The sequence below is a fragment of the Orcinus orca genome, chromosome 5 (genome assembly GCF_937001465.1).
Source record: "Orcinus orca chromosome 5, mOrcOrc1.1, whole genome shotgun sequence".
Lineage (NCBI taxonomy): Eukaryota > Metazoa > Chordata > Mammalia > Artiodactyla > Delphinidae > Orcinus > Orcinus orca.
In genome coordinates this window covers 106,651,861-106,679,301 of record NC_064563.1, presented here as the reverse complement: position 1 = coordinate 106,679,301, position 27,441 = coordinate 106,651,861, and the positions used below count along the sequence as shown (strand labels likewise).

The window sequence follows — 27,441 nt, the reverse complement described above, 5'->3', positions numbered from 1 at the left end:
TATTTTATTTAAGTTTAATTGATTTAAGTTTTAAAAGCCTCATGTAGTTTGGTGGCCACTGTATTGACCGTGCAGCTGTAAACAAAGTACAGTGGAGTAATATTTGTTGTGAATTCTAGCGATGAAGAGAGAATGGAAGAGACAGACATGAAGTTTGAACTCTTCTCTGTAACCACTGAGTCACTTGGTTCTGTTAATCTTTAATGAGTTCTCTCTTGCCATTCTTCTATTTTTATTTTCATACCTCTCCAAAAAGTGGCTATCACTCTCATTTTCAGTCCGTTCTAGAGACTTTTGCAAAGATGAATCTGAAGAAAGACTACTTAAGTCACCTTAATTATGTTATTGGTCTGCTAAAATACCTTCTGTGGCTCCCAATTCTCTATCTTCAGAACCCTCTTCATTGTACATTCAGGCTTAAGGGTTTGCTCCAACTACAGTGTTCAACTTGTGCGTGCATCTTGCTTTTACCATTTCTATTACTTAGGTCACTCATCTGACTGTCTAAATCCTACCGAGCTTTAAGGCTTAGGTCCCAGCTCCTAGTTCAAGTCTTGAACCTTAGTGATCTTTTTAATCTCTTACTGTCATTACCTCTCTGGCAGTTATAATTGTATACATCCTGTACCTTCTTCTTTGTGCTGTCATATGCGGAAGTCCAAAGAAATTCAATTATAAATTTATGAGAATATCCTGTATTCTATTCTTGTAGAAGAAAATAAAATCTACTCTTTGTATTTGCAAGCTGTCCTTAAAAGTCTCTTTATTGCAATTACAGATTTAATTCAGTTAATTAAGAAAGGTCCTATACTCTTCATAGCTTCTCCCATTATTTGGTTGTTCTAGACTATTCTCTAAATGTTTAGTTTTTCTTTATAACTCCACAGAGGTTGTAATGGTCCTTGGAGATGGCTGTGGTGTTGAAGGTTGAAATTTTTATTGTTTGTAACTTGGGGAGTCAGTGGCCTTAAAGGCAAGAGTTCATTTGTTTATTTATTCTACAGATCCTTATTAAGTACCCATTATATGGTGGGCATTAGTTTAGGAACTGGGGTTATATCAATAAAAACAAACAAGCAAACAAAAAAAACAGACAGAAATTCCTATCTGCAAGGAGTGTAAATTCTAGTTGGATATTTTATAGTATCTACCTTTCCCCCAAACCAATGTGCTTAGATGTAACGCTTATTGTGTAAGCAAATAATAAACATTCTATTTAGTTCTAGAGTATGATGAATAACACATTTATGTCATTTAAGTTGTGAAGTTAAATTAGTGTTATTAATTTAAGGTCTAAAGATTCTTTCTTTTATATCATTTGAAACAGAGTATCCTGAAGATGTAGCACCTACCGTTGGATTTTCCAAAATTGACCTTAGACAAGGAAAGTTTGAAGTCACCATCTTTGACTTGGGAGGTGGAAAAAGAATTCGGGGAATCTGGAAGAATTACTATGCTGAATCTTACGGAGTAATATTTGTTGTGGATTCGAGTGATGAAGAGAGAATGGAAGAGACAAAAGAGACAATGTCAGAAGTGATAAGACATCCTAGGATATCGGGAAAGCCTATATTGGTGTAAGTAATGTTGGTGTCATTGTAAACGTAGAGACAGCAGCATTAAGTCATTAAATTTACCTAAGTTACAAAATACTGAATAAGCTAAATTGTCACACCCTCGTATGATAAAATGTATGTAATTTACTGGGAGTTGTTAATATACCAAGGCCTTATTATAATGCTATCTGTAGAGGTTAAGCACAGAGGCTATGTAATGAAGAAATCTTATAATTAGATCTCCTGGGTTTTCAAATGTAAACTCTTTGTTTTATTTGATCATTTACTTTTGTCAGATTTTGAAAATGGTCTATTAACAAGGTTCTAAAATGTTTTTCAATTTATTTTCCTCTTTTAATAACTTATTTATGTTTTGCCTCTGTCCTTTTTTTCTTGAAGAGTATTCTTGTTTGAAAGTTATTTAGATGGTTTATTCTTTTAATGCCATGTTGATTTCTCAGTTTTTACTACTATATTTCCGAACTGAACATGTGATCTCTGCCATTATCAACTTAGTTGTATGCTTAGCATCATTTTGTCCAGCTGCCTAAACATTTAAAAAAATTAAGTGACAAAGGACTTTTGCACTACCCGCCCTCATAGCATTTCTGCATAGTAAACACCAGATGGTGCTATAACTTTGAGACATAGTAAAGTGAAAGTAGTTTAAATTGCTCTTAAAATTGGAGTAAGTGGAATGTGTGTTTTGCCTTCTTGTCCCTTTTCCCTCGTTCTTGTGTTTCATTACTAACAATTAAAAAAAAACCAAACAACCTATCACATGGTTAACTGAGAAATTGCAAGACAGAATTCCTCAGTGGTCCTCAGTAATAAATGAACATTTTTAAATGAGGCAGTTTGGAAGCTCTGATTACAAAAAGTAAAACTTTATTGTATCATTTATTGTTAAGCTTATACTGTTTAATTTTTATACATTTAACTAATTAAAGAAGTTATTCGATATATATATATAATTAATTCTCACCTTTATTGAATATGAAATAGATTTTAATAGATATGTATACAAAGAGTAAACTTTGTTGAACCCATAGACTAAATTAGTCTCTATAAATGTTTAAGCATAGAACCAGTGACTTCTAAAGCAAAAAGTATTAATGTCTGATGTTCATTTGTGAAATAATTGAGTGTGCTTTTTTTAACCCAAGTTATTTATTTAATTTATTCTTTTATTCATGTATTCTCTCATGCATTTATTCATTCATACATGTACTAATTTGACAAATATTTATTGAACATCCACTGTGTGCTAGACATTGTTCTGGTGATAGGGATACCTTTGGGAACAAAAACAATAAAACTCCATGTATGATCTCAGGAACTTACATTCTAGGGGGTGACACACAATAAATGTAATAAATAAATTGTACATTAGGTGATAAGTATATTGAAAACAAAGCAGGGAAAAGAAGATCAGGAATCCTATGGTGGTGGTGGGGCATGTTACTCTTAAAATTAGGATAATCATACTAGGTCATATTGAGAACATGACACTGGAGGTAAGAGAATCAGTCATGCAGATAGATGTATGTGGCAAAGCCCTGAGGCAGAGGCATGCAGTTTGTGTCTGCAGTGTTTACTGAATAATCCAATGTCAGCAAGATATCTGCTTTCAGTTCTGTCACCTCTCTCAGCTAGTGAATTTCCAGAATTGGAAAAAAAAACAACAACTCACAACTAGGATGATTGCTCACCATTATAATTTCATAGTCAGTGCGATCTCACAAAGACATGGGAATTAATTAGGGATCAATAATATGTTTATGAAATATGGAATGGTTTGCCATTTGATGAGTTTTTCTCAAAGGAGTTTTACAACCATAGAATTTTTATTAATAAAGGTAAACTTTTTGAGATGTGTGTGCTTCAGAAATATACAAAATTTACTAAAAAGTAAATATTCTCTTTTTTTTTTTTTTGGCCACACTGCACGGCATGTAGGATCCTAGTTCCCCAACCAGAGATCGAACTCACGCCCCCTGCATTGGGAGCGCAGGGTCCCAAGCACTGGACTGTCAGGGAAGTCCCAAAAAGTACATATTCTTAATAAATTTAGAAGATGTAGGAAAGAATGAGGTTAAAAAAAAAAATGATTGACCTATCATGCAGAGCCAACCACTGCTATCATTTTGATGAGTTTCCTGTGCATATTTTTGTAAAACATGTAACATATGCAGTGTTCATATAATACATAAAATTTTCTATCCCACTCTTTTTTCTGTTTATAAATCAGTCTTGAATATCCACCCTAGTCCCATATTTGGAAGTTCTCCTGTTTACCTTTTTCTCTCTGACCTACAATTAATTTGTCTTTTTGATGTTACTATCTTAATATCGTTTGAGTCTCTTTACTCCTCTCTATCCCCTTTAATGTTACCTCCTTTCAGCCTTTCTTCACTTCTCCCTTGTGTTACTGATTACTCTCCTAACCAGTCTCCCTGGTAGCAGTCTTGCCTATTCTCTAAGCTCTCCTCTACATTGCTAGCAGGAGCCCTTTTCTTTATTTGATATTTTTCAAATTACAAAATTGGTACATGCTTTAATAAGTGAAATAATGCGAGAATAGATAAAGTACTTGAGAGCTCTGTTTTAAATCCAAATTTGATCATTTTACTTTTCCTCTGCTCAGAGTCCTTCAGATTGCCTCCATAGCTCCACACAGATAGGAAAGTCTGTGTTTTAACTGACCCTAGCACATAATAGGTATGGCATTGAAAAGTCCATTGGATAGTAAGTGGGAGGGGCGTCCAGTAGAGCCCTAGTACGCTGAGTTCTAGGGGCTAGTGGGTGTGGAGATGTAGGGGAGGCTACCTGAATTAGGAGGCTGGCTACAGTGCTCCTTGTTGCACATAGCTGCTTCCTTCCTGCCCATGGACATTTGGACCTCTCATCTGCGAAATTCTATAATGGCATCTAATTTCTTCCGATCACCACTTGTCTGTCTGAGCCTAAACTAGTTGATTTAGGACCTACAAAGCCTCTCAGAACTCACTTCAACCCCTTGATAATTTTCTCTTCCCACCCTCTAATAATGAGCAAACAGAGGACAACAACAGACCTCTGAGAAGATTCAGTCATTCAACAGAAGGAAAGAAACCTGAAGAATTATTATCTTGTCTGTAATCATGAAATTACAAATTGGTAGAGCAGGATTCATTCATGCTATGGGAAGCAGAGTAGATGACCACGATAGCAGGTCCTGGACACTCTAGCTCTGCCTGACCTGATTCTGCACAGCAGTCTGACAGCATGTGTCATTGCAAATGAAGCCTCAGTCACATTTCACTTTATGTCACAGATGTGAGGGTTCTCTTGAAAGGTCAGAGTCGTAGATCACTAGGCTTCGGTGTTTTATTAGCTCGGAATTTCTGTTTGGCAGTTCTCTAGTATTTACTGCTTAATCAGCATAATATTCCAGTCAAAATCTCTGAAATAAATGGTGAAAAGGTGAAAAAACATGGGTTTAGAGAATCTGAAACCTGGATTCTAAAAGTTGTGTATTTGTTTATGACCCTGACAAGTCACTTTACTTCTTTGGACTCAGTGGTTAAATGACTCTTCTTTAATAAAAGTAACTGTAAAATATAGTAATTCTGGGATTGTATTCAGCTGTGTATTATAATGTGGACCTTAGTATAGTCTATGCCAAGAATCCATTTTGGTGAAGAGGTAAAAGTGATTTGTATTCCTTCTAAAGAAAGTAAAAATGGATGCCATGCAAATATTTGGTCTATTATCATGCTGAGTTGTTTATTTACCTAGAATAGAAAGTCTTTTTTCTCTCATGTCTACTATAGGTTAACTTGAACCTCTACTCTGATTAATTAAGGTATGAATTATATTACCTACCCTCACATTCCCCCCACCACATACATACTCTTGCTTTAACCATTTATAATTTAATTATTTATTAAAAGCTCTAATACTAGATAGTCTTGACAGATAAAGAAGACCTTTCCAAGAGAAAAAGTAAACAACTTTTGCAGTGGTATAAGTAGCACTGAAATCAGTAGTAATTTCAAAATTTAAGCTCAACATCCACCGTAGAAATTTTCCATTAATAATACAAGGTACTATTTGTTGATTCCTTGTGGAAAGGGCTGAGCTAGGAGGTATTTTAAACATGTTAACCTATTGAAATTTTCAGCAGCCCAAGGTTACACCAATGTTATATTAGAAGGCACATGTTCTTTCTGCATCTCTTCTTTCTAGTACAGTCTTGAAAGTTGCCCTCAGAGCGATTGTAAATTACCCTTCATTTTTGGTGGTTGAATCTCCTAATACTTATAACTGAAATAACTCTGGAGATCCATAGGCTAAAATTTCCTCCCAGGATAATAACAATTCTACTTGTGTTAGCATACTTGAACTCTTGGAGTGATGCCACTTTCTCATTATATACTGTCTGCTTTTCTGTGGAGTTATATGACCTAACTTAACTTTTGGACAGACCTCACAAATTAGATGCTTCACAACAAAAATGTATAGGAGTTTCACTCAGGGAAGAAAACATAATATCTCATATATGATCTGGCTAGATGTTATGAACATTTCAGTAAAAAAAAAGTTTGACCTGGAGGTCTTTGCACCGTGGGTGGCTTCCTAAGACCCTCTAAAATCACATACACAATTCTGAGTGCATGTGTATTTTTCTTGGGAGCAGATTCTAGCTCTCATCAAATTCCTAAAGGATTTCATGGCCAAAGAGGTTAAAAAAAAACATGGCAGTGAGTTTTTATATTAGGAGAAATAATAAGCAGGGTTTTATTATTAATAATTTTTTTTATTGATATCGGACTTTTATCTCCACCCTCTATATGCCTATTTGACTCACCTTTCTTCTAGACAGTATTACAGGAAACTGTTAGTTTGCAAGTTTCTTTGAGTCATATTCTTTCTTATAAGTGCCCAAGAGAAGTTAATTAGGTTATGGGTTATCCTAATACTGTTCTTAGAATTTGAGTCAAATGGACTTTCATGAGTCAGACCTTTCAATAAGAAATAGGAGAACCTGGGTCCTTTTTAGAATTCTGGAAACCCATAAGTATGAAAGTATGGACTACCTATGTCACTTAATCACTTGATCCTTAGTTGTAGTGGTGGGTCCCTTAATTTACTATTTTTACCATCTGAAACCCCTACTCACTTTATTTATAGGGTCCATTGGCTTAAGATTTCTTTTCTTTCAGCGCAAACTTACCAAGCTGTCATCTTCATCAACTTTATTTAGTTATACTGTTGACTCACCTCTACATTTCCTTACTGAGGGCTTCCTTTTGTCTGTAATGGCATCCAGCTTCACTAACAGCAGCTGTAGTTTACAGTAAAGCTTCTCAGCTGGTTGACTTCCTAGGTAATTTATGCACAAAGAGCCTGTAGAGGTTCCCATCCTTTCCCTCCCCTGTCCCAGCACACTCTATTGTAAAACAAAATAACGAAGAAAAACCTGTCGACAGTGTCGTCAGGCGGCAAGATGTTATCCAGGGATCACCTGTATCAGCATCAGACCAGACCTGCTGTATTTTTTAGGGTGGGGCCAAGGATGCCTCTGGCTTTTTCACAGGTTCTCCAGATCTGTCTGCTGCACAGCAGAAATTGAGATCTACTGGTGCAGCGGAAAGCATGGGCTTTGAAGTCAGCCAGGCCTTGAGTAGGTTACTTAATCTTCCCCAGCTTCTATGTCTCCACTTGTAAATAAGGATTTTAATACTTCTGTTGTCCTATGAATTCTAAAATAATGTATTTAAAGCATCTCATTCAGTGCTTTACTAGTTTTCTGTGCATGCGATGGTGGATATGAATAGTTACTATTGATGATATGCTGTGTCTAGGTAGAGATGAATTAGGAGAGCTAGTTTTAAAGTGGCATATGTGAATTCAAGCTACATGAAGCTTTTGATTACAGAAAATGACATGGCTTAGTGGGTAAGAATAGAAACCCAAGTGCTCAAAATAATTATTGCATACTTTCTGAACCAGTAGATTCCTAATAGAGTGCCTCCGATGCTTAAGAATTTTTTCTTTTAAGGTAGTAATTTTAAGGAAAAAATGGCTACTTTTAGTGCCTATTGTGTGTGAATAAACAAAATGTTCAGCAGCTAATTAAATATGTTTATGTTGCTTAGGTTAGGGTGCTTTTGAAATATAACAATGAAAATTGTATGTGATATATTGCTCTGCTATGAATCTTTCTGTGATTAAGTCTTGCTTTAAAAGCAGTATGTTTAGATATAACTGCTACTAGAAAATTACTATTTTCTGAACCCATCTGGATATAATTTTGCTAATGAATATTAAATAGTACTCGATATTTTCAGTTTTCATGATAAACAATTTAGGAACAATTATAAACAAGTATCAGTAAGGCACTACATTAAAGGATATAGCACAAGTTTAGAAGGGACAGAAGCAATATCTCTCAACCACCTGATTTAGCTGGGGAGTTTATCACTAGTTTTAAATTTATCTTTTTTTATAATGTTCCTTAAACATTTGAAGCTGACCTGTGGGAAACATCTTTTTCTCCGGTAATGCTTGTAACTGACACAGTAGAAAACTCTTCAATTTCTTTATATTTTATAAGTTAAAAATTATTTAATAGTGTTAGGAGACATATATATATATATATATACATATATAGTCATATTCCTGTTCACATAAGAATTCTCTCATTTTCCCATCACCAAATTTGCTCAGTTATCTGCTTTTATTCCTTTGTCTTCCCTCCTGTAATATGGAAGAAGTGTTTCTGCTCCTGTCCAAGATCCCACCCCTTTCTACTATTGTATTGGGTTGGCCAAAAGGTTCTTTCGGTTTTTTACGTAAGATGGCTCTAGTAGCGCTTAGTTGTCTTTAACTTCATTCGAAGCAATTTTGTTAGATTGTGTGTGACAGCTGTCATATCAGGGTGCATTAAAAAAAAAACTTATAAAAATTGGTGAATTTTTGTTGTAGCCATTTTAATATTGAAGACGGAAGGAAAAAAGCAACATTTTCAGCGTATTATGCTTTGTTATTTCAAGAAAGGTAAAAATGCAACCGAAACGCAAAAAAAGATTTGTGCAGTGTATGGAGAAGGTGCTGTGACTGATCAAATGTGTCAAAAGTGGTTTGCGAAGTTTGGTGCTGGAGATTTCTTGCTGGACGATGCTCCGCTGTTGGGTAGACCAGTTGAAGTTGATAGTGATCAAATCGAGACATTAATTGAGAACAGCCAACATTATACCACTCGGGAGACAGCCGACATACTCAAAATATCCAAATAAAGCGTTGAAATCATTTGTACCAGCTTGGTTATTTTAATCGCTTTGATGTTTGGGTTCCACGTAAGTTAAGCGAAAAAAACTTTCTTGACCGTATTTCTGCGTGTGATTCTCTACTTAAACGTAACGGAAACGTTCCGTTTTTAAAACCAATTGTGACAGGCGATGAAAAGTGGATACTGTACAATAATGTGGAATGGAAGAGATCGTGGGGCAAGCGAAATGAACCACCACCAACCAAACCAAAGGCTGGTCTTCATCCAAAGAAGGTGATGATTGTGTATATGGTGGAATTGGAAGGGAGTCTTCTATTATGAGCTCCTTCTGGAAAACCAAATGATTAATTCCAACAAGTGCTGCTCCCAATTAGACCAACTGAAAGCAGCACTCGACCAAAAATGTCCAGAATTAGTCAACCGAAAACGCATAATCTTCCATCTGGATAATGCAAGACCACATATTTCTTTGATGACCAGGCAAAAACTGTTAGAGCTTGACTGGGAAGTTCTGATTCATCCGCCACATTCACCAGACATTGCACTTCGGCTTTCTATTTACTTAGGTCTTCACAAAATTCTTTCAATGGAAAAAATTTCAATTCCCTGGAAGACTGTAAAAGGTACCTGGAACAATTCTTTGCCCAAAATGATAAAAAGTTTTGGGAAGATGGAATTATGAAGTTGCCTGAAACATGGCAGAAGGTAGTGGAACAAAACGGTGAATATGTTGTTCAATAAATTTCTTGGTAAAAATGGAAAATGTGTCTTCGACTTTTACTTTAAAATGGAAGGAACTTTTTTGGCCAACCCAATATATTATTCCTCCCCTTTCTTATATCGAGTTTCTCTCTCTGGATCATTCCCATCGGCAGAATGTGCTCTTGTGTTTCTTTAAGTATTGTGGAATCCTTTGGCTCTACATCTCTCTTCACATGTTGACTCCTTTTTGTAGTATTCTATTCAAAATTCTGGAAAGAATTGCCTGTAGTGGATTCTGTACTTATTTATATCACACTCTTTCCTCAACATGCTCCATTTGTGCTTTCATTCCTACAGTTCCTTGAAACTGCTCTTATTGGAGTCAACAAATTATCTCCATGTTGCCAAATCCATTGTCACTTTGCTGTTCTTATTTTACCTAAAATTGAGTATTTCCTCAACTTTGTTTTCCTTTTAGCACTTTTGCATTACAGCATACTTTTCTTGATTTTCCTCCTACTTCATCGATGGTTCCTTCTTAGTCTTTTTTGTTAACTCCTCTTCTGCTTTAAGTCTAAATTTTAGAATATCCCAGGCTCTTTTCTGGGCTTGCAGTTTTTTGCATCTAGATACTTTTGAGGCCTTAAATACTGTTTATTTACTCAGAGGACCCAAATCTATAGCTTTGACATCTCCCAAGAGTTCCTACTGATATAGCTAATAACTTAGAAACCTCCACTTTGACATTTTATGGTCATCTCAGGTTCTATTGGCCAAAACAGAATTTCTTGATTTCCTTCTCACCCTTAGTGTTGAAACCTTCATCTCCTGTCTTTTCCCATCTCAGTAAAAGCTATCATAATCTAATCAGTATCCTGTAGATTCTACCTCTTAAATCTATCACATTTTAGTCTAATTTTTTTTTCCATCACTACAACTTGGTATACAGTAGTTAAGAACTGGTTCTGCAATCAGATTGCCTAGGTTCAAATCCCAGTTCTCTGTGTACAGTTTCTGTGACCTGAGTCAGGTTACTTAACCTAGCTGTACTTCAGTGTTCTTGTTGGTAAAATTGTAAAATTATTAGAACAATGCTGGGACATAGCAAGGATTTTTTTTTTATTAGTCTTGAGTGTTAGTACTGCTGCTACCACCATCACCACCTCCACTTCCATCCTAGCTCAAGCCTCCATCATCTCTTAACTGGACTATTGCATTAGCCTTCTAATTGTTTTCTATACCTATATGCTTGTCCTCTACTCACCTGCCCAAATCCATTCTGACCCGTTCTCCATACAGTAGACAGGATGATTTTTTCCCAAATATAAATTACATAACATTACTCCCAGGCCCCAAAACAGCTTTGCCTTTATTACACTTGCTGTAAACTTCAGACTTACAGGGCTTTACATCTAGCCCCTGCTGACCTTTCTTAACCTCATCTCTTACCTCACTGCTCTTTTCCCACTGTGATACAACTGTACTGCTCATTCTTCTTTGAACAGAGTAAGTTATACCCTCCTCAGGGTCTTTGTACTATTTGTTTCATATGCCTGGAATATGTGCTTCCCTTGTCCTCATCACTCAGATCTTCACTTACATTACCTTTTAGAGAGGCCTATATTTTCCACGTAGCCAAAAGAAGCCACTCTGACAATATCTTATCATCCTTATTTTAAACTTCTGCCAAGAACTTAACATTGTCTAATATTTGTATTTGTTATATGCTTTCTCCACTAGAATGTTAGTTCCCAAACTCTATCCCCATGTGAGTTCAGACTGTGCCCCTAGCCCCTAGTCTAGTGCCTGGCTTCACAATAAAGTGATGGAGAAAATTCCAAGCATACCATTGCCTTTTATTTTTTACTATATTTGCCAACCCTCTTAATCTGTAATACAGTGTCCTGAATGGACCCAAGTTCAGGAAAACAGTGCCTTAACTTAGCTTTTTAGGCCTTAAGCTAAAAGCAGCTCCTAGTTACCAACTAGACTCTTCATTAAGTACATAGTTGGGTTTTCCTAGGATTTGTTGACCACTGAGTTAACTGACCTATCTGAAAATAAAAGATTTGATGCAGGGCTTCCCTGGTGGCGCAGTGGTTGAGAGTCCGCCTGCCGATGCAGGGGACACAGGTTCGTGCTCCGGTCCGGGAATATCCCACATGCTGCGGAGCGGCTAGGCCTGTGAGCCATGGCCGCTGAGGCTGTGTGTCCGGAGCCTGTGCTTGGCAACGGGAGAGGCCACAACAGTGAGAGGCCTGCGTACCGCAAAAAAAAAAAAAAAAAAAAAAAAAAAATTTGATGCAGCTTCTAGTTTGATTTGGCTTTAATAGAGCACCACTTGAATTCTTGTTTTATACAATTCTTAACTACCAAAATGTTCTTAAATGAACCTAAAGCATTGTTTAAGTAGTTGTCACTTACTGACATTCATCTTGTTAAGGCATTGGAAGTTACAAAAATATGTAATAGAGCTTGATACCTGTCTAGAAACTTAAGATCATTTACCTCATTTTCAATTGTTAACCCATGAGTTTAAAGCTAATATGCTATTTTTAGTTTAATAAATGAAGACTTGTTTTATGTCACTTGCTTTAGAAATTTCTGTAACTCTAGTGGGTAAGGGCAAAAGGGGAAAATTATAACTTAATAGTGATGAAAGTATGTGAATGGCTCTATGAAATGAAGAAAAATGACACAAGACACTAAATTATGGGACATCCTTCATTCTAAAGCTGGAGAAATTTCTAAAATAGCTTCTTTATTTTGAGCCACAACATGGACAACACCAGCAACACAATACCCTGCAGGGATTTCTTTTTTTGTATTTTACAGCTAGTCCAAATTTTTCTTTAGTAGTGTTAACATACTCTTTTATGCCATTCACTATCATTTCAATATTGTTGATGCTTTCTCCCTGTTCCTCTACTAAAAGAGATATCTGAATGAAAAGGTCCCTTAAATCCTTTATTTGGTTCTCCAAATTAACAAATTCTTTGTGTCTCTGTTCCATCTCTGAGAGTTGTGCTTTAGTGATACTGATTTCTCGAAGTAAGCTTTCATTAAAAACTTCCCATTTTCCTTGATGAAGCATATCATTTACCTCTTCTTCCAGCACTTCTTTTCCAGCAACTTCAAGCTGACGGAAAATAAATGTCCTGCACTTCTCTTGCTTTGCTGCTATTGTGTCATTGTATAGAAACATAGTTTGCTGAAAATGGCGGAACATCGCAGCATGCTGAGATTTAAGTATCCTTGTGACCACTGATGATGGACCGTTTTCATCCTCTGACTTCTTAACTTCTTTTACTAAATCATCCAAACGTCTATTAATGTGTTCTGCTTGGACTTTTATCTCTTTTGTAATGCTAGACTCTCTCTTAATTAGACTAAACCTTCTCATAGAAGCCACCAGACTTTTCTGTTGCTGCCCAAATTTTTGAACATCATCTGTCAAGTTGTTAATACTCTCCTGTAGTTTTTGTATCTCATGTAGGTGTCTCTCAGCTACAGGCTCTCTTTCATAAATAACAGCTTGCTGCAGAAACACCCCTTGTTCCTCTGCTTCTGTAGTCGACACATCCTTGTCTCTAGAGAGCTCAATTTCCTTTGTTCTTTGCTTTAGTTCTTGAAGTCGGTCTTTCATCTTCCCTGTCCTCCTAAAAGCAAAAATGATTGTGTTGAACAAAGAAAAATTTGGTATTTCCTCCCAGTAGCAGTTGGCTTTACATAGCTGTGTCTATCTCTCAGGAAAAATCCTCCTAGTTTTCTGAAAAGATGACTAAAAATTAGAAAAATCAATAAGAATTTCCTCATAAAGATCACTGAAATAGAAAAAATAATGTAAAATATTTTGTAAATCACTTCGCATAATGCAGTGCTTCTATGAGTCCCATACAGTTGAGTAAAGTAGCTGAGTAAGCAGTGATAGAGAAATAATTGCCCCCAAATAAGTTCTCAGTGTCACGATACTGCCACAGAATAGATTTTTCTTGATTTAGGAAGCTATATCTTAGAATGGAAGATTTGACCATATCTTTTTAGGATTAAAAGGTCACATTAAAAGGAAGATTTGACCATATCTTTTTAGGATTAAAAGGTCACTCTGAATGTGTCCTTATTACTGGAGATACGGTTCCCAGTTAATTTGGTCTATGTAATGTCAAAAAAACATACTCATTTTGCTAAATGTGTGTAGTTCAGCTAAAACCAGTATAGTGACAGGGCAGATTCCATATGAGAGCTTTAAGCAATATAGGTAATGTTGAATTTATCACAAAATTTCTCAGGCTTCTGGATTGACTAACACATTATTTGACATAGCTTTGTTTTCTTATCCATTGCATATATATAGAATCATATTCTTGGTTTAATCATGCTGATGTCTCATTATTAGCATTCCTTTGCAAAGATATCCAGACTGTGTTAGACAAAAATTTTTGTTAATTCATAATAAGTGATATTTTTACAAACATGAGAATATATAAAATCTTATTTGGGGGACACTGATAATATTGACACTTATTGTATGCTGTGTTGGTAGTTATTCATGGAATCAATTTGATGTACATAATTATATAGTGATATACATGAAGTGAATAAAAAGAAATCCTTGTTAATAAAATACTTTCTTTTCACAGCACATCTTGACTTTAGAAAGGCATTTAAAATGCTTTTCATGATATTTTTGTGGATAAGAGGAAGCTGTTATGGAGTTACAAGTAGCTCATTGAACCACACATAGTATCAACTAGAGAACAAGGTCTCTAATATGACACTGTTATGCTATGGGATTCAGTTCTTGATATGTTTATGCAAATATTTTTATCAGTTATTTGGGTGTCGTAGAAGGCATGCTTATCAAACATGTTGATGGCACAACATTTGGAGAATTCTTTAGTATGTTGAAATACAGAATTGGGATTTGAAAATTAAAATAGAACAGAACACTATACTAAAATAACAAAAACATGTTTAACTGGATAGATCTAAAGTATTGCACCTAGTTGTTTAGAAAACACCTTTACATCTATAAACTGGAAGACCCTTGAGTTCATAGCAGTGCTTATAAAAATCACTGGAGATTTTAGTTAATTTTGAGCTTTTAATGAGAACTATCAGAATAGTTATTATGCTTTCATGAATAATAATGTGATGTCTAGATAGACTAAGAAAGATATTTGTTCCACTGACTCTATGCTAGTGAAAGCAAATGGGAGAGGGACTGTGTTAAGTATGAGATGAAAATCCACAAATTGGGAATTTCCAAGCTGTCATGGAAAGGATGAGATTGGAAGACCATAGTATATGGAGAGTTGTTGAAAGAAATGGAAATATTTGTTCTGAAAAAGAGAAGGTCGAGGGAATATCTACAACTGTTTTCTAAAATGTGTAGATCTGTATAAATGAGGGATTAGACTTACCTGGTGTAACTCCAAAGGGCAGCGTGGGTGGAAATTACATGGAGTGAGGTTCGGTTCAGTATAAAGAAGACTTTTCACACAAGTAGAGCTGTCTGAAGATGGAATGAATTGTTTCATGAGATAAAAACCTTGCCATCACTAGAGATGTTCCAGATGTTCTTGAATGATGACCCAGTCGAGGATACTGTAGAAATGATGCCTGTATTACATAAAAAGTTAAACGAATATCCTGATAATATTCCTTTGGTTTTAAAGAACTGACATTCTGTCAAATAATTTTTGAAGCTTACTATATGCAAAGTTTTAAATGCTATAGTGTGTATTCAGTAATACCTGTCCTTGAGTAATTAATATCTGAGGGGAGATGGACAATACACAATTAAACAGATAAATGAGATAATTTTCGATCTTGATAGATCAATTAGGCAAGGCCTCTCTAAGGAGCTATTTGAGTGTAGACCTAAATGTTGAGAAGATGGAGAGCCAAGAAAGTGCATCTTGAGTATTGGAGATGGGGTGCCAGGGCAGTGAATAGGACTGGTATGTTTTAAGAACAAAATTAATGCTTATATAGATAGAAATTAATATGGGCAGTAACATTGGAGGAGTGAAGTCAGGACGGTAGGTGGGGATCAGATCACCAAGGGCCTTGTGGGTCAAAGTAAGGAATTTAGATTTTATTCTAGATGCAGTGGCAGACAGTGAAAGGATAAATAGGGTATTGACGTAAGATTTATGTTTTTAAAAGATCACTGTATAGAGAATAGTTTCCTGATAACCTCCAGGAGACATCTGGATGGAAACTAGATGGAATAAATGGGAACCATCTGGGATATATTTTGCAGGTAGAAGCAATAGGACTTATTGGTGATTTTAACCCTTCAGTAGCACTTAACCACTACTTCTTGAAATTATTTTACGTATGTCTCCTGGCTTTCCTCTTGCCTCTTTGGCTCCTCCTTCATCATTTTCTCCTCCCTGGTTTCTTCTCGTCTTTCCTACCGCTGAATACTGGAATACTTCCACACACAGTCCTCTTTTTATCCACCGTTGTTTTCCAGTCTCACAGTGTTAAATGCCGTCCGTTAGCTGATGACTCAAAGTTATATCTCAAGTCTAGACTGTTCTCATAACACTTGTCTACTCAACAGCTTCATTTGAATGTCTGTGTCTAAAATAATTTCCTGATCTTCCAACTCCCAAACTGCTGCTCCATCTCAGTAAGTGGCACCTCTTCCAGTCTCTTCTTCCAGTCTTCTTCCAAGTCACCCTACCAAAAACTTGGGAGTCATTCTGGACTACGTGACTACTCTGTTTTGTGTCCCCCTCCCCCCTCCCCCCCCCACACCCTTATATTCAAACTAACAGGGAATCTTGTCAATCCCTTTTTCAGGGTACATCAGGAACCACCTCCCTGGTTCAAGTCACCATCCTTTCTCACCTGGATTATTGCAGTAGTCTCCTACATGGTCTCCTTGTTTCTTCCTTTGTATCCCCGTCTCCTCTGGTCTTAACACAGAAACAAGAGTTAAAATGTAAGTCAGATCATGTCATTCCTGTGCCTAAAGCCCTCCTTTAGTGTGATCTCTCAGAGGAAAAGCCAGAGCCTACAAGGTCCAATATGACTTGTCCACCTCTCCTTTTGCCCTTCTGACCATGCCTCCTAGAACTCCCCCTCCCTCTGCCCCAATCACACTGTGCTCCTGGTTATCCCTCACACAAACCTGGCAGGATCCTGCCTTAGGGCTTTGGCACTTGCTGTCTTCTCTGTTTGGAATGCTCTTCCCCATGTAGTGCTGTCTTATTCCTCCAACTTCTTTAAATCTTACTGAGATGACACCCTCTCAGTAAGGCTGTCCTTGGTCACCCTATCTAGAACTGCAACCACCCTTCCCAGCCTTAGTTTTTTTCCTAGCACTTTTCACTATATTTTACTTATTTATCTTACTTTATTGTCTGCTCTCTTCTCCAAACACAAGCTCCATGAGGGCAAGGATCTTTATTCATTCTGGTATTCCCAGCACCTTCACCAGTCTTATTTATTCAAGTTCTGATATTGAGCTCTTTATAGTTCATATTTTCCTGAGTTCTTAATATGTGACAGGCACTGTTCTAAGTGTGTTGTATGTTCTTTTAAGAACTCTGAATTAAGTATTACCATGGTCTCCATTTTACAGATGATGACATTAAGACCTGATCTTAAGTAACTTAACCAAGATATCAGCTCGTGGTAGAGTTCTGATTCAAATTCAGGCAGTCTAGTTTGAAGGACTCACTCTTTAATGTGCTATAAAGCCTTCTTCAATGGTATCAGATGCTCTATAGAGACCAGTTCAGATAAGTTCTGAGAAGAGGCAATTAGGTAAGTGAAGTGGCTGGGAAAGAAGCCAGATCACAAGGGATACTAAGACCTTGAAATCTGTTTTTGATGGAAAAAGTCTTTTATAGATATTAACAGTTTACTCAGAGGCATTTGCTATGTACCTGTGTTGCTGAGCATTTTAAGTACTGGTTGGAAACATTTAACAGCAAGTTTTTGTTGCCTGTAATGCACTTACAGTTTTCTGCTGTTTATTTTAAATTATCTAAATATGTAATTCAAATAGCTTGCAGTCTTTTATTTTACCACTGATTTGCTATATTAAAAGTAAAAGGCTTCAGTCTGTACAATTTATGCAAATAAGAGACTTCTAAGTAGTGGAAGGATTTCATTCCCTCTGTCTCCCCACCTTTCCATTGTCTGTATTCTACCTTACTTGCAAAGAATAATTTCTTTACCTTAGGAACAAAACTAACCAGATCCAGTGGTTTACTAAGATCTGTGGGAAAAAATAATAAGCTATAATATTAAACCTGGAAAATTTGTGAAAAGAAGATTAGTCAAGGAGGACTATGAGAAGGTGGCAGTATAGATTGCAAACTTTGGGTGTTAGGAAATTAGATCAATATAAAACACTAATATATTGATCCATGTGTTGGGCATACCTTCTAGGAAAGTATTGATATTTACTGGCCTTTGTCCTTACAAGTAGGAAATAAGCAAACTAGAGAAAATATAATACCATGTGAGCATACTATTTTTTTAAATAAAATTATTTATTAATTTTTATTTTTGGCTGTGTTGCGTCTTCGTTGCTGCACGCGCGTTTTCTCTAGTTGCGGCAAGCGGGGGCTACTCTTCGTTGCGGTGCACGGGCTTCTCTTTGCGGTGGCTTCTCTTGTTGCGGAGCGCAGGCTCTAGGGCACAGGCTCAGTAGTTGTGGCACGCGGGCTTAGTTGCTCTGTGGCATGTGGGATCTTTCTGGACCAGGGCTCGAACCTGTGTCCCCTGCATTGGCAGGCGGATTCTTAACCACTGTGCCACCAGGGAAGTCCTAGCGTACTATTTGTTTAAGTCCTTTATTAAAGTGAAAACAAAGTGATTTTAATTGAGAAAGAGTTCAGTACTAGAGCAACCAATTAAACGTGCAGAAAGTTTGATATCATTTTTTATATTTTTCCCACCTTTTAAATTATAATAAACAGATGAATTTATATGTATATATAATTTCATATAATTAAGTTATTTATAATTAATTAGTTAATTGTAATTAACCTAATATAATCCTTAATATAAAAATTCAGATTTTAAGAGATAAATTGTAAAGATTTTTAGCTTTATAAACTAATTTAGGTTGGGATTTCTTGTGAGTATTAAATATTCAGTTTATGAAAAATTCCACTTGGTCCCATTTTTATCAGTCAAGATATGCTTGGTTATGTCACAGTAATGTCCAGTCACCAAATCTTGATGGATTACAACCACAGAGATGTATTTTTCATTCACATTTCATGTCCATGTTGGGTTAGCAGGGGCTACTGGTTCCCATCTTGGTTTCTCAGAGACCTAAGCTCCACCTTTCTGAATGTGGTAGGCTGGTAGGGCAGTTGGAAGTACTGGAGAGTCTCTCATAGACGTTAAAATGCTGTAGCCTGAAATGATGCGTGTCACTTTCCTTTGCAACTCCTCGACCAACTGAAAGAGGATGGTAGTGATATGTAGTCCTCACCTGTTCTCCAAAGGAGAGGTGAACCTGGTTTCTTCCACATCTATTGAATATTATAATTTGATTCCAAAAATAATCCTTAGAGGTTAACTAATCAATTTCTCATTTTTCTTAAGGGGAAATTGAAAATCAGAAAAGTTAAGTGTTTTACCCAGAGCTTGCTAGTAGTAGTACTGGTATAATAATGCAAACTTCCTGGCTGCTAGACCAGTGCTTTTTTCATTATAAGATGTATAATATAAATTTCCTAGAATGTATATGTTATGTAAAGCTGGGATCATCTATATGCTCTTTTGTATTCAGTATTTTATAAATATTTGATGATTATGCTAGAACAGATTTTTAAAAACACCTACAAACATTGGGAAGTGATTGTAGAAACTTTTTTTTCATGTGATAACTTTGAGAAAGCAGAATTACCACCCATGATTTATTATATGCCTCTGATAAAGACTAATCTTTCTAGTATAGAGGGAGGTAATTACTAAAGTCAGTTAGCCTAATGATTTATCTTGAATAGCTCCATACTGTTCTTTGTTTGGTTTAGTGTTTATCACTTCCTTATCTGTATGCTCCCTCTGGTATTACCATATTGATGCTGAAAATAAATTCCTCCAAAAGTGTTTAAAACGGATGTCATGTTGCTTTTGATATAGCCATAAGCTTTTTCTTTTCTTTCCTTCCTTCCTTCCTTCCTTCCTTCCTTCCTTCCTTCTTTCCTTCCCTCCTTCCCTCCTTCCCTCCTTCCCTTCTTCCCTCCTCCCCCCACATGATTTGAACAAAGCCTTTTCTTTTAAAAATGTTTTTAATGTGATTATTTTCATCATTAATACAGATACACAGTTTAAGAAGTCAGACCACTTCAAGGCTTATGAAGATATACAGCTGACCCCTGCCTGCCCCACCACATTCTATTTCCAGTTCCTCATTCCCAAAGGCAGTCATTTTCAACTCCTTAGCTATATGTTGCTTTTAAGCTCCCTATTTCTTGATAATTTGCTTATGTAGATGTTTACACTTTTTTCAGTTTTAAATAATCTTTGCTATGAAAGATATGAATTTAACTTTTTTTTTTTTTGGCTGCACCACACAGCTTGCAGGACAGTTCCCTGACCAGGGGTTGAACCTGCACCTTGGCAGTGAAAGTGCGGAGTCCTAACCACAGGACCACCAGGGAATTCTTGGATTTAACTTTCTCTTACACCCCCATCCTTCCCTCAAATTTTTCCTCTCAATGTAATTATATCACAGTTTTTGTTATAGTCAGTATTATATGTTTACGTTATTAGGACTACCCAAATACTATATTTACCAGAATCACATATTATATATACCAGAATCACACCAGAATCATATTATATGTACCAGAATCACTAGGGTTATATTTCCTTTCTCAGAATAATTTTTTTCACTGTACCTAGGCTTTTTCAGTGGATAGAGCTAGGAGATGTACATTTTTATTTTAAGAAAGCTTTTCACTGAAGTATTTACGCATATACAGAAAGTGCCCAAAACATAAATGTATACTTTGATGATTTTTCACAAAGCGAACGGACCCATGTAACCACTACACAGATCAAGAACCTTGTAACTTTTAAATTTTTCTTGAAATTATTAATTACCTAAGTTTTTCAGTTGCTTCATTTTGTATATATGCATCACTAATTCATTCTAAAGCTCATTTGCACTGAAAATATTCTCTTAATGTATATATAGCAGGTATTCTTTTCTGTTTCATTTTATTGTTTTATCTTTTGCAGCTTCTTTCTTGGAACCCTGATTACCACACAGCTGTTGTGTTGGAATTTTTCTCTCCTTCTGTGTATTTTCTCCTCGTTCCTTGTTCCTCATCTCTATTTTTGGTTTATCCCCTTGATTTGAGGGCATACCATAGCTTCCTTTTAAAACATAGGTGTGGTGATAACTTGCATTTCTGAAAATGTTTTTATTCTGTCCTTACACCTGAATGATATATTTGCTGCAGATGTAATTCTTACTTGGAAATTGTGTTCCCTTAGAATTTTGAAACTTTTGCTGTGTTTTCTTTTAAGTTTCTTTGTTACCCTTGAGAAATCTGCCATCTGATTCCTGATATTTTGTATAAGATGTGGGGTTTTTTGTTTGTTTGTTTTTAATTTCCTTCCATGAAATTCTTTGCCTTTTCTCTTTATTCCTCATGTTTTGAAATTTTGCAATAACATGACCTAGGAACGTCTTTTTGCATGTATTTGCTAGATGTTTAGTGGCTCTTTCCAATTTGGAAACTCATGTACTTATGGTTTCTTTTGGAGGGGATCCTAACTTTTAAAAGAACTTCATCTTCTCCACTTTCTTTGTATTGTTTTCTTTGAAATTGCCCTTATTTGGATGTTGACTTTATTAACTATTCCTCTAATTTTCTTAGTATCTGAAAAGTAGAGTGACTTGCCTGAGGTCACACAACTAAAAAGTAGCAGAGCCTACATTCAGATGTACATCTACTTGCCTGCAGATCTGTTATTTTTCTTTATTTCATAGTGAATAGATATAGATTATCCTAGTGAAACATGCTACAAATGAAGTTGATCTGTATCAAATATTGTATTATGTTGTTAATATAAATGCTATGTTTAAAAGAAAAAAGTTCTTCCAGCAGGTAATATAGCATATTAGATCTAAAATAATTATGTTAGCAGCTGTATTAGGATTTTTCATACAATCAGACCAAATTAAGCATGTTACAATTTAGAAAAAGAAAAAGTATTAGTTCAGGGACTTCCCTGGCGCTTCCATTGCAGGAGGCATGGGTTCAATCCCTGGTCAGGGAACTAAGATCCCGCTGGCCGTGTGGTGCCCCCCCCCAAAAAAAGAAAAATGATTGGTTCTGATCCCACACACCTGTGTCACGGAAAATCTAAAAAAATTTGAGTCCTATCCTTGGCACCATGTAGAGATAGGGATTCTTGTATTTTCTTCTGCTGTACCTCATAGTCACAGAATGAGATAAGACAAGAAGTGAGGTACACTGCATTCCTATTTATGTACACAGGTTTCTGTTTCCTATTCATATACTAACCTGTTACTATGAATTCTTACAACTATAATGTATATAGCAGATATGATGTTTGTTGTACTATTTTTTTTTTAATTGACTTGTGTTCCTCATAATATGGGAAAAGAAAAGAGTGATAGTATTGGAGGCCTAGCTGAGAAATGAGGGAGGTATCAAAACCAAACAGATTTTGATTTTTTTAGTCATGAGATTTAAGTCTTATCTCATGCTAAGTAGCCTGACAATTTTTAAATTTCACAGTTCTCAAGAACTACAGTGTCTCTTACTTTCTCTTTGGTTGCATGGCTTGGAAGAAATCCCAAAACAACCCTCTCTAATATACTTATGGCTAGTTAGGTCTTTCTTTTTTTCATTTTAATTACACATAAATGAACAATGTCATCAAAAGCCTTTTTCTGAAGCATCATAGTTTAACATTTTTTTAAGAAATAGAATATTTCAAAATTGATATTGTAGCACAGTATACTTTTGCAAAGTGCTTTTGAGAAGGTAAATTTTACTGTCACTGATTTTGGAAATGAAGATATTTGACTCTCCCTTTTAAAGGTGGTCTTATCCTGGATTTCTGTTTTGGGATAACAGTTTCCTGAAGGAATACCACACTTTCATATTTGAATAAAAGATACTTTAAAGAACTCTTTAAAATATATTGATATGTATTTTATATTCATTAATCTTAATAAATTTAGTAGCAAAAAGAAAGTAAATATTCTGAATCTTTTTTTTCTATAGATCTCTATATGTTAACTGATATTAAAGGAAAAAGTCAGATTTCCTTTCAGTGCTGTATATCATAGCATGCATATTATAGTTAATGATGTTTATATAAAATCAGCTGTAAAGTTTATACTGTGTTCATCTTGGTGTATGTCTTCATTTATTTCTTTTGAACATTTAAAATATATTTATGTTCAAGATCCTTTTACATTATTAGGTTATTTCTGGTTCCTTTTGTTTATTGTGGCCACCAATTGTTTTTCTTGGTGATGGGCAAGTATATTTAGTAAACTTTGTCAGCAGATTACCTTCAGTGGGGAATTATATTATACAAGAATGTCCTGAGTGCCCTGCATTATGGATACATTCTTAACCGCATTTTTGTGGTTGTCACTTCTAGGGCCCCATGGAGTTTGCCCATCATAGCCCAGGTAGTATAAATACAGTTTCCCTCCATATCTGTGGGGAATTGGTTCCAGGACCCCCACAGAGACCAAAATCCACGGATGCTTAGATCTCATATAAAATGGTGCAGTATTTGCATATAACTTATGTACATCCTTCTGTATATTTTTATGTACTTTAAAAGTATACTTTAAATCATCTCTAGATTACATATAATACCTAATACAATGTACATGGTATATAAATGGTTGTAAATAAAATGTAAATGCTATCTAAATAGTGGCTGGTACGTAGAAATTTCAAGTTTTGCTTTTTGGAACTTTCTGGGTTTTTTCCTGAGTATTTTCCATCTAAGGTTGGTTGAATCAGTGCATGTGGAACCTGCAGGTACAGAGGGCTGACTGTATGGGCCTGATCTTTCTCTAGTGATTTCTATAGCCCAGGTAGTATAAATAAGGGCCTGATTTTTCTGTAGTGATTTTGTAGCCTGAGTGAATCCCTCACTCCCTGCTGTACTCCTGGACAAGCCAACAGAGATTTTCCTGTGTCTGTATACAGGCTGTTCTTTTTCTGGTCCACTATTTCATACAGGAAACTCAGTTTTAGTTCCCTATTATGAACAAACTCTAAACCCGAGCCTCTAAGATAAAAGTGTTTTCTTCTTGTAGCCCGTGGAGTTAGCTTTAATTCCTACTCTCCACCTTGGCTATGAATGTGTTCCCTCTTCATTTCTGGCACCTGGAAATTTCCCTTTCTTACTTCACATGTAATGATGTAGTTTAGAAATTTGTCTTTTTTTCCCCCTTAAGATTATATCAAACACTTCTCTACGTTTCTAGCAAGAGGAGGAGTTTCTGTATCTGTGCATCTTCACTGAAAGTCATAGGTGATTATCTTTACAGAGTTAACATAATTCAGAATGTTCCCTAAATCCTTATATTCATCTCTGCAGAAACTGACCTAATGTAGGTATTCAGGTGCATGCTATACATAAATTGCATTTTCCAGTAGTTACATACGCACAGCTACATGTATAACTATTTCCCATTTAACTGTTTAATCTTATATCTTCATAAATTATAAACAAAGTGACATATCTAAGCATATTAAAATTTAAAAGTTGGAAGAGACAGAGTTCAAGAAGGCATAAAATATTAAGTGCATAGTTGTGAAATCATTTAATTGCTTAGGCAAGTGAAATTGATGATACTACCATTTTATGCAATCTTTTCTCTACCTTAAATTTATTTTCTTAATATCCGAAGAGTTCTATCCAAATGTGAGGCATCTTTCAGCATGTTTAACTTACTGCTTTGCTGTACAGTTTTGAATTCTACTGTTAATAACTGTATCTTTGAGCTTAAATGTGATATTTGCAAAAAGAAAGTTAGAACACTAATTTATAAATATAGTAATCAAGTTTGACAATTTGTTTTTGGAAATACGAAAGTAAACTTGTATGACTCAAATAAAAGTTTCTCCACTCTATTATAGACAGGGAACATTTCCAGGAACAGAAATATGAATAAAAATTATCTAGTGCTTTAAGAACTATGTCCTGGGATAGATACTTTATAAATTTATAGATTTTTTAAACTAAGACATTTCTTTTTATAGTTACTATAATGATTAAATATTTTAAGAAATGTAACCAGTTTTTATTTAATGTAAACTAGAATATTCTTTTGCTTTGTGTGTGAAGACATGTTGCAACATTTCCCTAGTTCAAGGTGAAAGCAGCTGTTACTGGAATATTCACCTCTTTGGCTACTTAAATGAGGAAAACAAACTTAAAAAAAATTATTACAAATTGTGTAAATTCTATCTAAGTTTAAATTATCAGACAGTTTTTTGTAATGCAGCCTTTCACTGCTTTTTAAATTCTATTTTTTGTTTAGTGTAAATAAGTTAATTGTTAAATTAACTCATTTAATGTAACAAGACCATTTTTGTTTAAATATTAAGACTCATGTAATTTTGAACTCTCACTTATCTGATTAAAGTAAGCTGTACTTATGTAAAATTATTTTTATATTAAATTTAAAACTACATAGCCACAAATATAATGTGTTCTAGGTATTACATAGCCAACTTTCAAGTTTACCCTTAAAACATTTATTAATAATAATTATTATTTTGATTTGAAATGGGTTATATATTAAAATCTAACATAACAATTGTAAAATAACTTTGAAGAAATATCAAAAAATAAAACATGTTTTGGTTAAGCCTCTATACACTGTTTAATTTTGAAAGTATCAGACCTACCTATGTATGTTGCATTTAAATGATGTTGACTTAAATTTTTTAAATTATCAAATCAAATATAATATTGATGTTAAATTTTATAATTTAAGTACTTTCGGTACACTAGCTGAAACATTTCAAAATTGAGTACTTTTAAAAAAATTGACTACTTTGGTATTTTACAGTAGTCCTTTTACAGCAAGATTATTTTTTAATTTCCTCAAGTTAATTTTAAAGATTCTGGGAAACTACAATGAAGAAATTAAGGCCTTGTAGAAAATTATCTTAAATTTTTAAACATTATACATATGTGTCATATTGGGCATTAACTTCTTTTCAGAATTAAATGGAAAAGTGTTGTCTAAAGCAAGCATTTTATGAGTAATTTATATAGTCTGTTTATAGAAGAATTTTAAGTTTGTTTTTATAGGGTCTGACTTTCTAGTGTTTCCAAAATGAAAAGATATTTTTTTAAAGGACATAAAATAAAAAGTTGATTTTGTTTATGGTGGTCTATTTCTAGGAACTCTAAACCCAAATCTCATTCAGCATATCAGTAGTATATATGAGCACATCAGCTGCCTGTAGCCTGGTCCAAATCTGAGCAAAACAGGTAACTTTAATTATCTGTTGGGCTCTTTTTAAATGTCACAGATTTCAGTCTCTGGATGTCTCACATTAAAAAGTACAAAAAAGAGTGGTATGTTTACCTTTGTCTTGTTCCTTTTGGTGCTTTTCCACCTGCGCAGTTGGAGTCCTGCCTGTGAGAGAAAAACTGAGTACCATCTGTAACGTTTTATTCAAATTTTATTTGTCTCTGTCTTATAGTTCACAGGATAATTTCTGTATGGTTTTCATTTAGTTAACTTAATTGAAAGCCACATAATGAAGTCAAATAAGTTAAAGTTATCGTTTTGTTGTTAATATCAAATGAGAAGAACAAATTTCTTACCTCACCCCTGGAGAATCCAGTTCTGCCTGTTAGCTGCGTTTTCTTTAGATTAAAGTAAGATTGTTTTCAGTGGAGCTAGTTGGTAACAGGAAGTCCTTGTTAAACTGCCTAGATGTACTTGGCACAGGCTCTGTAGTTCCAGTCCTATATTACATATAAAGTACATTACTCACAAAAGAGGGGGTTCGTAATTAAGCAAAGATTACTTTGTTTTCCTTAGGTATGAAAACTTGCTAAGTGTATGGAATTTTTTTTTTTTTTTAATGAGCATTTTAAATTTTATTAATATTTATTCAGAAACATCATACATGTTGACTTCATACATTCCTTCATATAAGAAAGAGGATCCTAAATTTTCAAAGCTACAATATCCCAAACAGAGAAATTCACAGAGAAAGTGAATAGACAGTTCAAAAAGGAAGGACAAGAACTACTAAACAGTGACATGTACAAATTTGCAGGTAATAAAAAATGCAATTTTAAAAATAAGCGTTTATTTTTACCTAGAAATTTTGGTAAGGGGACTATTTAAATCATTGTATCCAATGTTGACAGATAATTCAGCAAAAGAAAATAATCTTTAAAGCCATAAAATTTTTAATATATTTTAAAGACCTAGAATTCTAACTTCTAGATATCTATCTAAAAGAAATGTAGTGAAGTCCACATGCCCACACACACACACCCTGTAGCTTAATTTACAATAGTGAAAAAAAAAATTTGAGACAAAATAAATATACAAAAGTAGGTGGTATTTAACTGTAGGATGGTACACCTAGGCTTTGTAATATTAGGTAGACATTACAAATAGATATAAAGTTTATGTAATAATTTGAAAAAGAGATAAAACAATGGAAAGCAGAAGCACATAATCATATAAAAACATACCTCTGAAGAAAGAAATTGCTTTTAGCTAAGTTTGGATGGTGGGATTATGCATGTTTTTTCCTTTTTCTTTAGTATTTCTTTTTCAGTACCATTTTGATAATTTAATCTTTAACTTCCTGGTGTGTTTATGCAATCTTTAATAGTAACTGCAATTTTGACATAATCAGAGGAGTTGGG

General features: G+C 34.9%; 2 protein-coding genes across 9 annotated transcripts in view; one reads left to right on the top strand and one right to left on the bottom strand.

Moving 5' to 3' along the window:
- ARL13B (ADP ribosylation factor like GTPase 13B) overlaps positions 1-27,441 on the top strand; it is a 75,251-nt gene that overhangs the window by 20,901 nt on the left and 26,909 nt on the right. For all 4 annotated transcript variants that reach the window (XM_033433357.2, XM_049709702.1, XM_033433356.2 and 1 more), the window contains one exon: positions 1,328-1,577. In XM_033433357.2, the coding sequence (XP_033289248.1) occupies positions 1,328-1,577 (250 nt within the window). The remainder of the gene's footprint in view (positions 1-1,327; positions 1,578-27,441) is intronic.
- STX19 (syntaxin 19) lies at positions 12,272-26,502 on the bottom strand. 5 transcript variants are annotated; one of them, XM_033433358.2, is made up of 5 exons: positions 26,377-26,502; positions 26,135-26,185; positions 16,399-16,466; positions 14,958-15,156; positions 12,272-13,193 (listed from the first exon to the last, which is right to left on the bottom strand). In XM_033433358.2, exon 5 carries the CDS (start codon positions 13,178-13,180, stop codon positions 12,296-12,298), a length of 885 nt encoding a protein of 294 aa, XP_033289249.1. In that variant the 5' UTR covers positions 13,181-13,193; positions 14,958-15,156; positions 16,399-16,466; positions 26,135-26,185; positions 26,377-26,502; the 3' UTR covers positions 12,272-12,295. The 5 variants fall into 5 exon arrangements, with proteins under 5 accessions (XP_033289249.1, XP_033289250.1, XP_049565665.1 ...); XM_033433359.2 differs by having other exon boundaries at positions 14,958-15,141; XM_049709708.1 differs by lacking the exon at positions 26,135-26,185 and having other exon boundaries at positions 26,377-26,395.

Coding starts and splice junctions, on each gene's coding strand:
- STX19 (XM_033433358.2), bottom strand. CDS start 13,180: ATGAAAGACCGACTTCAAGAACTAAAGCAAAGAACAAAGGAAATTGAG.